This window comes from Maniola hyperantus, chromosome 8 (genome assembly GCF_902806685.2).
Source record: "Maniola hyperantus chromosome 8, iAphHyp1.2, whole genome shotgun sequence".
In the NCBI taxonomy this organism is placed as follows: domain Eukaryota; kingdom Metazoa; phylum Arthropoda; class Insecta; order Lepidoptera; family Nymphalidae; genus Maniola; species Maniola hyperantus.
The window spans coordinates 8565599-8579910 of NC_048543.1; the positions used below are offsets into that span (position 1 = coordinate 8565599).

General features: G+C 38.8%; 2 protein-coding genes across 3 annotated transcripts in view; both read left to right on the forward strand.

The window, feature by feature from the left end:
- Positions 1 to 14312, forward strand: part of LOC117984816 (protein O-mannosyl-transferase Tmtc2-like) — a 160891-nt gene that overhangs the window by 15138 nt on the left and 131441 nt on the right. The window lies entirely within an intron of this gene.
- LOC138402626 (uncharacterized) lies at positions 1176 to 4374 on the forward strand. Its single transcript, XM_069500070.1, has 2 exons — positions 1176 to 3318; positions 4242 to 4374. Exon 1 carries the CDS (start codon positions 1674 to 1676, stop codon positions 3309 to 3311), a length of 1638 nt encoding a protein of 545 aa, XP_069356171.1. The 5' UTR covers positions 1176 to 1673; the 3' UTR covers positions 3312 to 3318; positions 4242 to 4374.

Below are 14312 nucleotides of genomic sequence, written 5' to 3' on the forward strand. Positions count from 1 at the left end.
CGCTTTTTGTACATTTCCATGATTTACTGTATAACTGGATTCAGGCGCGAGACGTAAATCTTCACGTTGGGTATCGTCCCGTTCAACATTGAATTAGTTGTGTCACTGTAGGTGCCACGTATATTTCAGGTTTGCTTCCGTGAAGTCAAACGCATTATATTTCTTATCCATTGACGTCTGAACAACCTGTGATAGCCTAGTGGTTAGAACGACCGCCTCCTAATCGGATCGATCCCGGGCACGCACCTCTAACTTTTCGGAGTTATGTGCGTTTAATGAAATTAAATATCACTTGCTTTAAGGGTGAAGGAAAACATCGTGAGGAAACCTGCATGTCTGAGAGTCCTCCATAATATTCTCAACGGTGTGTAAAGTCTACCAATCTGCACTCGGTCAGCGTGGTAGACTTAGACCAAACCCCCTCGCATTTTGAGAGGAGACCGTGATCTGTAGTAAGCCGGCAATGGGTTTATCATGAGGATGTCCGAATAGCGGTCGATGTCAAGACGTGTAATACAGATAATAGGACCTTTGTATCGTATGCTCGTGACCCCTTTTAATTATCACATAACGTTAGGCGATTTTTTGTGATAAGAATGCGGTAGGCTCTTAGATCCTTACATAACGGCTTAGCGGGATTTAGAGTCTTAGTTCTAACGATTTTATTATCAGATAATTGCCGGGACTGAGACGGCTTATCGTGCTTTACAAGGCACTGAAGATATGCAGGCTTTATTCAGACCTCCAAAATTAGTAACCCATCCAAGCTACAGACCAGGGTCAAAATTTCTTAACCAAAAAAATTAATAGGTGTTCCCAAATTCTCATAGGCCATACCACCCTCAGCAGTAGCTAGGTACTTATAAATAAGCAGTCTAAAATTGCTTTAGGTTAGTACGTAGGTATTCTTTAATCGGCTTAAAAACAGAAATACTTTCTTCGCTAAAATATATTATTTAGGTGTTCGAGCCTTTAGGCTTGACCCACTGTGAGATAACCCTTTAGAACATCAGCGCCATCTAGTAGTCCGTAACGAGCCAAGCCGAGCATTGGTCGGTATCGGCTCGGTGAATGGAGGGGAGTCAGCGCCCAGGCAGGTGGTGTCGGCCGTTTTAATTGCAGTACGCTTTTGAATCTCAGCGTCGTCAGTAAGAAATTAATTCCGTAGGGACGGAGTTATTCAAATGTAAGTACCTACATTAATAATTAACAAATAATAATGTATGATCTTACATAGGTGTCCGTAGTTTGATACGGAAATCACCCATGTAAACTGGTGCAAAAAATATGTTGCCTCTGCACATATTTATAACCTTCGTAGTTTACGCTACGAACTATTTCATAATCTTATTATGAAATCCTTGTCGTCTCGCAACGAACGACAAGCTGTCAAGGTAATGGCAGAATAGCACCATAACATTTTGGAAATATCTCCATTCTCAGTCGTATCGACTGAGACGTGGGGTCGTATCGACTGAGACGTAGGGTCGTATCGACTGAGACGTGGGGTCGTATCGACTGAGACGTGGGGTCGTATCGACTGAGACGTGGGGTCGCATCGATTGAGACGCCCGGTCGCATCGATAAGACTCCTCGACCCAGGCGCCTGGTCGCCACAATCGAGACGCCTGGTCGTATCAATTGATACGTCGTCATAGCAAAACTCATCTCATATGATGTTTTCGCTACCCTTCCAGATTATGGCGTCTACAACCATGGGAGAACTGTGCCTCAGACCACCACCACCGGGACAAGAAGAGTTTTTCTCCAGAATATATCAAATTATCGAAGATAACTACCCCGATGACTGGAAGTCGTGGGAGGTACAAGATCTACCTTACTCAGACTTGTTTGGGGAAAGGATATCTTCCCGCATAGAGGCAAAATTAAGATTCGCCATCCCCACGGCTGAAATGGCTACGGCATACTGCCCGAATGACGCATCTCTATCCGAGAAAAAATATCGGCTGATCAAAAGGCAATTGCTAGAATGGCCCTTCGGAAGAGCGTTGTTATACTCCCCGCACAGTATCATGGAAAAGATACATACTAAATCCTACGAGGACTTTATCAATACAGTTAAATTACTAAAACCGCGATTGACGTCAAGGGATGAAGCCTCGACCAGCGAGAGCACACCGAGAAAAAGGAGATCAACATCTCCCATCAGCTCGCGCAACAACAAAACACCACGCCACGAACCGTTAGAACCAAACAGGGCCCCCGTAACAGATGCATTCATGATAAAAATGATGGATCTCCTTACGAAACAAACCCAAGCGATCGAGAGCGTTGCGAATCAGGTCTCAACCCTCGCTCCTAAGAGCGACCAAGGCTCTTCCGAACTGGACGAGTCTTTCGAATCCGTACCGGACAGTACCGAACCCGAGGAGGAGTTTAGAGGCCCCGCTCTGAGTGCGCTGCCTCAGGAAAACACCTCATCACTAAGCATCCCAACGAATGGCGATGCGGAAGAAGCTGCACTAATAGCACAAATTACCGAGGCCCAGAGAAAACTGGCCACTATTAAGACAACCGGCAATATTCCGAAGTGTGACTTTTCACCTTGCACCACGGAAGCTGAACCCAAACTAACCAAAGCAGATCCAAACCTTGTTGATCAAGGCCGGAAATGTCAACGACTAAATGAAGACGGCTGGAAGAACATAAGATACGCCGATGTTCAAAAAACGTTTCACGCCACTCCAGTATTTTCGGCACTTAAAGTCAATAATCACTTGGCAACAATAACACCTAACTGGAATTCAACAGCACAATTAGAAAAAACAGACATGACCCTGGGTGCGATAACATATGGGTTATTGCTTCAAAGGAAAGCTTTCCAAGAAGCTTGCCAAAAAATGGATCCCAACACCCGTAGGGAAATCCAAAACCATATGCTTGGCGCAGACAGCTGTTTTAAAAAAATTTCGGACGGACTACTACAATATTCTTGTGGCAGAAGGGCCGAAATAATTCAAGCCCGAAGAGAGACCTATAAGCCAGCAAATAAAGTACTGGGCAACATCCTTCATGACATACCACCCTCCGATACTCACCTCTTTTCGGAAGAGAAATTATCTGAAGTGATAAAGGACCAGGGGGGGGCACATAAGATCTTCCCGAAGAAAACCAGTCCCAATAAGACCGGGAAGAAGAATCCAACCTTGAAAGGATCTAAAAACTACAAAGAACATAGCCACAAAAATAAAAAACAGCGTAATTTTCGTGACTTTCGCGCAAAACAAGATAGCGGTACGTCCGGCACTAACAAAGCCAGAACCACGCAAACCACCAAAAAGAAACCCTAACTCACAGGTATTTCTAGCTGGTCAACTTGGCTTAAACCTTGATCTATGGGAATCGTTAGGAGCATCAGAGACAATCTTAAACATTATAAGGGGTTACCGTATACCCTTTATTAAAAAACCACCTATTACAATTTTTTCTAATTGTAATATCAAATCATATGAACCTAAAATCTCAGCCGAAATGTCTAAACAAATCAAAAACCTACTAGATATCGGTGCAATTACTCTTAACACCTTTAAGGCCGGTTACTTATCGCCAATTTTCTTAAGACAAAAACCTAACGGTTCCCATAGATTGATTTTCAACTTGCGTCACCTAAACTTCTATGTTCAACCACCAAAATTCAGACTTATAAGCCTATCGAAGGTATCACAGACTGTGCAACAGGGGGATTACTTAGTAAAAATTGATATCGCGAATGCATACTATCATATCCCTATCCAAAAGTCACACAAGAGATACTTATCTTTTGCGTTTGATGGCAATATCTACAACATGAATTGCTTACCTTTTGGATTATCTAGCGCCCCATCAATTTTTAGGTAAACTACTAATTGGGTTGCATCACTGTTACGCGAAAAAGGAATAAGGGTTATTGTTTATCTGGATGATTTCTTGCTCATGAATCAGAATCCAGATATTTTAGCCGAACAAGCATCATGTACAGTAAAATTTCTCAAAAAATTAGGTTGGCATATTAACACAGACAAATCGGATCTGCAACCAAAAACACGCATAGAATATTTGGGCTTAATTTGGGATACTAAAATCAATAAGAAAATCTTACCCACTTCAAAAATTTCCAATATCGAAGACTCAATCCTTAACACCCTCTCCAGAGGAAAATGGTGTTGGATGGATGCTAAGCGGTTATTAGGCAAATTAAACTTTGCGGCTAATGTAATCCCACTAGGCTTCCTTTATTGCAGACGCATGCAGATTGCAGCAAAATCACTCTCGGACATACAAAGATACAAGGTGTTCCCGCTGCCGGATCAAGTAAAGGAAGAACTAAACTGGTGGCTCCAGAACATTATGGAAACATCGGATATTCAAATCGCCCCAGCATCAATATTCATAGCCACCGATGCCTCGGACATCGGATGGGGCGCTATAATAAACGGCAAGAAACTGTCGGGTCACTGGAGTATCTCTCAAAGTCATTGGCATTGCAATCAAAAGGAATTATGGACCTTATTCGAAGTGCTTCGAATGAATTTAGGAGAGGTCTTGGGGAGAACAATCTTGTTTCAAACAGACAACAGAACAGCGGCTTCCTACATAAGGAAACAGGGCGGGACGAAGTCACAAAAACTCCTGAATACTGCCTCAAAAATCCTAAATTTAGCACTGCAACACAAAATCACCATCATTCCGAAATACCTGCCAGGCAGATACAACGGAATAGCCGACAGCCTATCGCGACTGAAACACCATCAAGAATGGCACCTCGACCTATCGACACAGAAGGAAATTTTTCAAAAGATGGGCACACCAGAAATCGACCTCTTTGCAAGCAAATCCTCTGCAATAGTCCCGAGGTATGTGAGCGAAGACCACAGGGACACTACGAGCGAATACACGGATGCTTTCAGCAGGTCATGGAATTACAAAGTGGCTTGGATCTTCCCACCACCAGCGCTAATCCCACGAGTGCTGCAACATCTGAACGGGTCCCAAGGACACTATCTCCTGGTGATACCGAAGTGGGAGAAAGCTTTTTGGAGGGCCGAAGTGAAGAAGAGGGCAATATGCCCTCCATACAGAATCCAAAATCTAAAGAATCACCTTCGGGATTTGCAAACCAACCGACCGCCTCGGAACATTCAGAACCTGTCTTTGGAGGTATGGAAGGTACGGGCTGGTCCAATGAGATAACAAATTGGAGCGAATCGGAACGCACCCTACTACAATCAGCATGGAGACAATCTACATTTAAAACCTACCGGCCTGCTTGGAGAGCATGGTTAGAATGGACGTTAGTCAACAAAGTATCCCCAAAAATGCCAAGCCCCGGCGACTTAGCCAGATACTTAATTCATCTTCACAACGTTAAAAAGTTAGCCCCAAAAACTATACTCGTCCATAAGTCAGCAATCGCTACCTTCACAAAGCCTTGCAGCACGTCTCCCATAAGTGAGCATCCATTGGTGAAGAAAACCATTAAAGCAATTTTACTGAAGAACCCTCCTAAACGATGTCCTAATACTTGGAACGTAGCTGATCTCGTAAATTGGATTGCTCAGAGAAAAATCGACGACTCCAGTTTATTTCAAATATCACAGCATGTGGCAGCCTTGCTACTTCTCGCTACTGGTCGTCGCGTTCATGACTTAACTTTGCTCCACATAGACTCGGAACACTGTCAGATTACAAGAGAGCAAATCGTATTTTGGCCCTCTTTTGGATCAAAAACGGATAACGCAAATTATCGGCAATCAGGCTGGTGCCTGTCAAAGAGCGATAATATCATTTTCGACCTCTGCCACTGGATACCAAGACTAATAGACAAATCAGATCAGCGGAGGAAAGCAGACCCAACTTTGACAAATTTATTTATCACTACTCGGAACAGAGTCAAAGCAGCATCTAGATCTGTAATAGCGGGCTGGTTGAGACTAATCCTGAAAGATGCGAAAATCAAGGGCTCCCCCGGCAGCTTCAGGTCAGCTGTTGCTACAGACAACTGGGTCAACAAGAACCTCGATATCGATGAGGTGCTACGCAAAGGCAACTGGCGTAGCAGCTCAACCTTCTTGAAACACTACTTCAAGGAAGTAGAGTCTAGCACAAGAAACATTATGGCAAATCAGACAATGTCTGATATATTTTCTACAATTTAGAATTATTATAACCGTGATTGTGTTAATAAATTCAAATTAAACTCATTCTTTATTAGTCATTGTGATGAAATATTATATTGATTGTTAAGAATATAATGCATATTATTGTTTCTTGTTTTTCCTTTTACATCCCTAAATACGTGGATCTCACTCCACACATAGTCACAGTACGCTAAGTCAGCGCCGGCAGATATTAAACATCTCACAGTGGGTCAAGCCTAAAGGCTCGAACACCTAAATAGAAACGTTTTTCCCCCGAAGGGTAAAAAACGTATATTTAGGTTTCAGCCGAAAGGCTTGACCCACCATAAAATACCTTACCGGCTTCACCTCGCTTCGATTCCTGAAATCGGTACTGAAATTAAAACGGCCGACACCACCTGCCTGGGCGCTGACTCCCCTCCATTCACCGAGCCGATACCGACCAATGCTCGGCTTGGCTCGTTACGGACTACTAGATGGCGCTGATGTTCTAAAGGGTTATCTCACAGTGGGTCAAGCCTTTCGGCTGAAACCTAAATATACGTTTTTTACCCTTCGGGGGAAAAACGTTTCTATTAATTAAAATACCTACGGCTTTATAAAATTACATGATTGGATGTATTCGACAAAATTCCATTAATATCTTAGTGCCGAGGGAGTCTGGGGCACTGTAGGACGTAATTAATTGCCTCTCTAGGGCTGTTCAATACCCAGTCAATATCATGGAACATTTCAGCGCCATTCTAAAATATTCGACCTTGCTTATTTTTGCTTTTATAAGGGTTAATAATTCAGTTAATGAAATCATAATGAACGCCGAAGAATATCTTACCTACAAAATATTATGTCTCGCTACCTATGCTATGCTAACAAATGCAAATTATTTTGACTGATTTGGTTATGTTTTTTTAAACTAATACTAAAGCAGTAAAATTTGTTACTTTGTGTGTAGAGGGTAATCTCTAGAACTAATAATCCGATTCTCATAAATAATTCTCAGGGAAAATCCAGATAATTAAATTGTGTGTATTGCTATGCAATTTAAAAAAACCACGACTAAAAATATGTATTTTTTGAGAGAAGTTTTTCGAAATCTCCACAAAAACTTAGAAGTTGTAATCTAGATAACATCCTATAGGTACGTAAAACTGTTTACCAAAAAGAAACCCTAATTTTCTTTCAATAATCATATTTAAAAAAATATTATTTAAGTGTACTTACAAAAGAAACTGACGACATACCTACCTACAGCTCAAACCGATGAGTATTGATACTTGAAATTTTATGGACGAGCTTGTGTTCGCGACTTCGTACGTGTGGATTACACAAATTTCAAACCCCTATTTTACCCCTTTATGAATTGAATTTTCAAAATAGTTTCTTAGCGGATGTCTACGTCATAATAGCTATCTGATTGCCAAATTTCAGCCCAATCCGTCCAGTAGTTTGAGCTGTGCCGTGTGCGTTGATAGATCAGTCAGTCAGCCAGCTTTTGCTTTTAAACATATAAGTTTTTCCATAAAAATCCATTTTTAGTGGCGATATTATATACAATATCGCCACTAAAAATGGATTTTAAGAGATGCCGCCCGAACAAATCTGGGGTGGTTGAAGTAGTACTTAAATAATAATAGAAAAGGTTCATTTTAATGTTCATGATTGTATGGATGTATGTTTTACCATCCAATATTTAGATTGTTCCGTATACCTACGTGCCAGTAGTTTGGTACGCTCTGGTTTTTAGCTGAATAGCATTGTATTAAACGAACGAACCGTGGTTCACGAGAAATGAAAATGCCAGCAATAAATATTAATATAAAACTAAAAACGTTTACTACATTTTTGAATGGTTTAAAAGTACAACCATTTATTATGGATCCATTATTTATTATTATTACGTGTTTTTAGAGTTCTTTTTTGATTTAATACTATGTCTACCAAACATATTATAGCGTTATATTTTTATATCAGAAATCCACGCACTTGTTGGCATCAGAAATATTTATAGCTAGTCCTCCTACCTAGCTTTCATAATACGGCCTTGCACCTACGAGATAAAGGCCAGAAATAGAAAATTAATTAGTAGAAATTAGGCTGAAGCCTAACAGTCGATTTTTGTCTGAGTTGAATTTTTACGGCTGACTAACGACGTCGGACGATGTCCGATTTTAGACCGCCTCAATGTACACTGTGGTTTCTATTGGCACAATAGTCCACAATATGTAGGTATGTTATAAAAATTAAAACAATTAAGACCTAGTCTGGGAGAGTTGGTCATACTTAATCCAATTATAGTTTTTTGTTTGATGTTTACGTTAAAGTGAAAAATCTTTTTTCGCCGAATTTTAGCGCATCTATAAGTACTATTTTAATCACTGTCATTCGTCCACGACAGGTGTTATTTCACAATAAAAAGGTACCAAAACGATAAAATAGAAATTTTAAATGTTAGGTACTCTTCACATTTTGCGAGCAGAATAAAGCAAAAATTAAAAGATATATTACCTACCTACTAAAAAAATATTTTCACATTGTAAGAAAATATACTAAAAGTAACTATTCAATTTGATATTAAGAATGCTGTTTGAGAAAAGTGCAAAAAGCAGAATCCTAAATCGAACGAGAGAATGAACAATTTTTGCTTAACTCAGCAAGACAAGTGACGTGACTGGAAAAGCGCAGAGCGGTTTTGAGGTCGATCTTTGCACTTATATTACTGCCTTATTGCCAGACTACGCTCAAGGAATTTAAAGGGTAAAATGTGTATGTAGATTTCTTGAATATGATTTAACCTTACTTGAACGATTTAAATTTTAAACCTTATAAAATGTCTATCTATATTACAACTGCGCCAATTTGAGTCAAAACATGTTTCTCTCGGGTACGATTCCTAATTTTACGCAGGCGCGATTTCCATATACATAATAATATTATGTACTTCACTTTTCCTTGGCTGACTTAAAAGATAGACAAATCGTAGAAACCCTCTCGAAGAAACGCGTAAACGACGCAATTTGCCCGGTGCTTTAGGTTTTTCGCTCGTATCATGATTTCATTGTAAGTTTGCGGTAACAAGGTCCTATGGGCCGCGTATAGTGCACCACTTACGCATTTCTGCGAGAAGCTGGTGGTTTACCTTATAAGTCAGTTAAGAAAAAAAGGTATAAATATTTGCCTGTATACTTAGTATGGGAATTTTTTTATCATTCAGGCCTCTGGGTATCGTGGCCGGATGGATGAACGGGGTTGAGTTCCGCCATATTAAAATATAGAAAAAATCTTTTTGATACAAACTCTTGTAAACAGAGTCAACATCGTTTTACGTAAGCAGTGGTAAGCGCTGTGGTCTTATTAGTGGGAGGTCCCGCGTTCGATTCCTGGCCGAGGTTTGGATTTTTTTTATTTCAAAATTTCTGGTCTGGTTTGCTGGGAGGCTTTGGCCGTGGCTAGTTACCACCCTACCGGCAAATCCATGCCGCCAAGCGATTTTGCATTCCAGTACGATACCGTGTAGAAACCAAAGGGTTTAATTAAAACTGCCATACTCCTTCTAGGTTAGTCCACTTCCATCTTAAATTGAATCATCACTTACCACCGGGTGAGATTGCAGTCAAGGGCTAGCTTAATTGTATCTGTATAAATAAATATAAATAAAGTAGGTATCTTATTGTTCTTTTATAAAGTACAGAGAAAATATAGTTTTTCATCTAAGTAATCTAGGATAAGGGATTCTTTTAGAAAGCAAAAGTCACTTAACTCAGTATAAAGGACTAAGAGCCAGCGCGTGTCATACCTTCGTTATTTTATAAAAGCTGAAACTTTCTCTGCGTATGGTCACCAACACTGGGAGAAACGTTTATTTGAATGTTTGTTTGGATTATGGTTGCTTTGGGAGATCACAGGTAAATAAAGTTGTAAAAAAATCTTCCGTCAAAGTATGAAGTTTTTTTAAATATTTTCCTAATAATAAGGAAAAAATAGTATCAGAAATCACGTCATGCAATGTCAGACACTTAGTGTCGTGGCAACCCCTGCCAGATTCCATTATACTTGTCGGAGAACAAAGGGGATGGCCGACATCAGAAGGTAGTAATTTCAATTACAATAATTGTAATAAATACTCACTTATCACACGTGAAAACCACTAGCGTAACGCAACGTAGGTAAACCTAACCCTACCTAGCGACCGGCTCCACCATGTCCCATACCGGCCCCAGACCAACCAGCTAACCTAGCACACCACAATTAGTTCAATTAACATCAACTACAACAATCACGTTTGTCTAATACAAATTGGAACGATACAAAAGGACTCACCCGATAAACAACCTGTCTAGATCGCCAAAACACACTCACAGCAACCTTTCACAACCTAGTAGTATAACCTCAAACAACTGAAACCACATTAGGTCACAACAACAATTATAATAACCTACACATATCGTACACATAGTGTCTACTGAGAAGTGCCCTCGGCAAGAGCCACACGAATAATGTCTCGTGACACACTGTGCATGCATCCGCTTTTATAATCTAACAATGACGGTGGGGCGATGACGTGATGTTCAATGAGCAAAGTGTTTACAATTAAATGGCGGCGAGCCTACATACTTTTAAACTTTAAGGGTATCTTCTAGGGGGTTGCCATAATCTGGCAATGCATGACGTGATTTCTAATACTATTCCGAAGAAAATATAAGAAAACAGATTTTATATTTTGACGCAAGGTTTTTTACACTTTTTATTGCCTGTTCGCCGCCATGATCCAAACAAACGTTCTTCGCAGTGTTGGGGACAACACGCAACCACACTTTCAGCTTTTATAAAATACTGAAGGTCTGGCACACGCTAGCTCCCTCTCTAAAAAGGCATTATCCGTTGAAAGCTCTGTTTCGTTATACACCTACACGAGATTAGAGTAACTGTTTGTTTCTATTTTCTAAACGAACACAATAAAAATAAGCGAAATTCCTTTGTATTTATAGAGGTAATCGAGTATGTAATACAAAAACCTTTCTAGACTTTGTAGACATGTAGAAACCTACATGGCTACAATATAATATTTTGCGAGAGCACAAGATATTGATCTTTTATCCACTTTATTATGTGATATCTTCATCTATCCAAATCTAAATAGATTATAAAAGGAAAAGGTGACTGACTGACTGATCTATCAACGCACAGCTAGAATTTGGCATGACATAGACATCCGTTAAAAAAGGATTTTTGAAAATTTAGCCCCTAGTAAAATAGGGGTTTGAAATTTGTGTAGTCCACGCGGACGAAGTCGCGAGCATAAGCTAGTCCAAATATATAAGTCCTGACTTACTGACTGACTCATAACGCCCAGCCCAAAGCCTTGGATCTAGAAAGCTGAAATTTTGTGTAGAGGTTCCCTTTGTAATGTAGACTAGAAATTAAGCAGGATTTCTTGAAAGTCCCACGGGAGCATGTTGGTAACTACCAACACGCTTCCGTAGCTATTAAAGTTATATGTATTTTTTAATAATAATATGAAATAGCTTTTTACGCTAAACACCTTTTGATCCTTGCCTGTTCGGACTATCAGAAAGATACTGGCTGAGGGACCTAGTAAATAATAGAAATAAAAGTAGAGATTAAAACCAATAGGTATACGTGTTGTTTTAATTCAGTGAAGGATGATGGTCTACTGAGAGTCATCTGTTGGTTGATACGCGAACGTGATTACCACAGACGCTGTTACATAATCGGCTTTCATTGAGTGCTGGCGCTGCTTTAGACCTTAATTCAACATCACCATAAGCGTCGACAGCACAATGCTTCAGAAAAACACGAAATACTTATTACATTTTCAGCACAAACCAAAAGATCGCGTGCTTTTCGAGGGCAAAAAATGTTGTTGTATGTTATATGTTTTTATGTTTTTATGTTTCATTGGGGTTTCTTACCAAAAAAAACACTATGGAAGTCTAGAATGGAAACGGTACTTACTCCATCTAATAATAATATTATGAATGAGCAATGTAGTTATGAAAATTATTTTCAAGACATATTTGCCCAGAATTTACTCTGTAAGTCCCGCAAATTGTTATTGCGCTGGAATTATAACATTGAAATGACGTATTTTGACGTATGTTTAAGTAAAAATATAACACCAGCTCGAAACTTCAGTCTAGTGCTGACGTCACCGAAATGGCGGCCACACGCATTAGCAATTTGCGGGACTTAAACACAACATTATCTTGACGCATATCATTAGGAATAATGATATGTGTCACACGTCTTCACCTGAGCCTAAAAATAATCAAAACGTTTCTCTTAAAAAATCTCAGAAATGTGTTTTTATTCTATTAAAAATAAGCTCGTCCTCGACCAGAAAAAAAATCTGTAAAAATTATGATAAGATAAGGCAAGTAGGTAAGTTCACTAACCATTTTGACTAAAAAGCGTGCAAGAATTTTTCAGAGTTGTATATACCTACTTACTCGTTTGTTTTGCTTTGGAAGATTTACTGTTGTGTCTCGTAATCCGCTTTACGTGCAAATGCTGGAATTAGTGTTTAATCTGTTATTCGACATTCAGTGAACAGATCTTTTCTGTGTACCTATTGTTTCTAATTGACGAAGAAAATAAAAAAAGTAAATAAAATATAACCCATGGGAGGTTTCACCTCCTTAAAGTTCAGTTCTATATCAGGCGATTAAGTGATGTTATATCGTTAAATTTTAATACGAAAAATATAAAGTGGGTATAACAAATCATTCGTACTAGCACGCTTAAGAAGGGGATGAAGGAGAAGTCATTAAAATAAAAATTGTAGAAAATTTCATAACATACTCACACGTTATTATAAAAAAAAGTACAAGCGAAGCGAGTGCACAATTTTTTTTAAATTTTACTAATAGTGAAAATGAATAAGAAATCAGCATCCAGGTCGAGGAGATAGGGCACGATTTATTTTTATTTTGTAGAATAAAATGTTTTATTTACTTTTAATTAATTAATTTATTTTTGATTTACTTAACTTTAACAATAGAAAAATAAATATCAAATACGAAAATGAACATAAATTATTTATTAATTCAACAAGAAATATAGCTATATCACGCTGAACGAGTCAAGTGAAACCCAATTTTTTTTAAATACTGGTCTATAATCAGTTTTCTATCTATACGTAGATTTACTACTAGCACTACACTATATAACATATTATTGAAATTAAATTCGTATATTTGAAAAAAATATACTCTGAGTACTTTGGACTTTCAATTGGTATAATAAAAGAACTTTTCGCACTTAGCAAAATACAGTAGCTAAGTAATCTTCTTATCTCCTTGGTATTTTAATTTCTTAACAAAATAGTGAAATTTATCCTCGGTAGAATTAAGGCTAATCCGTAAAGCTAATGCCTCGTGGACATGGAGTTTACTACAAGTTACAACTACCAACGTTTTACCGTTGGGTCGCTGTACTTGTACACAGGACCTACACTTATAAGCCGCTTATCATGCGAGCACTAGAATAAATGTTTTATTTAACACGGAGTGCCCCAGCCTTTTCGTGTTTACAAAACTACTAGGTTTTTCCCGCAACTTCTTCGTTGTGGATTTAGTTTTTTTGGTATATCCCAAAATCCTTTTCTTAATGGGAATTCTTCATTCTACGTCATAAAGAGGGCTTATTCCGTCTATCCACATTAAAACAGCCACCCTAGCCTGCTAGGGCGTAGTATTCGGAAACGTGTGTCCGTCTATCTACCCGGACGGGGTGGGCTAAGGGAATTTGTACTTTGAATAGATGAAGACGATGCCGAGGATACATCCTAGGGTTGCTGTTTTATGGTGGATAAACGGAATAAGCGATAAATAGAAACTACTTGCAAAATCTGAATTTACTAGACACGCGATGATAATATGTCAGTCAGTTTTCTCCTATTATTTTATAAATGTGATGTAGACTTTGTTATATTCAGCTCTACATAGAAATTAGTTATGGTTCAACGTTTGTCACAAACAAAAAACAGAAAATTGTAGGTATATTTGTTATCTGTAGAAATCTCTTTTATATTTGTCTCAAAGAATGTTGACTTTCATTTGTTGATGAAAAAATTCGCGTTCAGAATCGCAGACAATCCAGTGAATAAGATTGTTGTCTATTTTATTTGAATAATTGATGACGATAATAAATATTTAA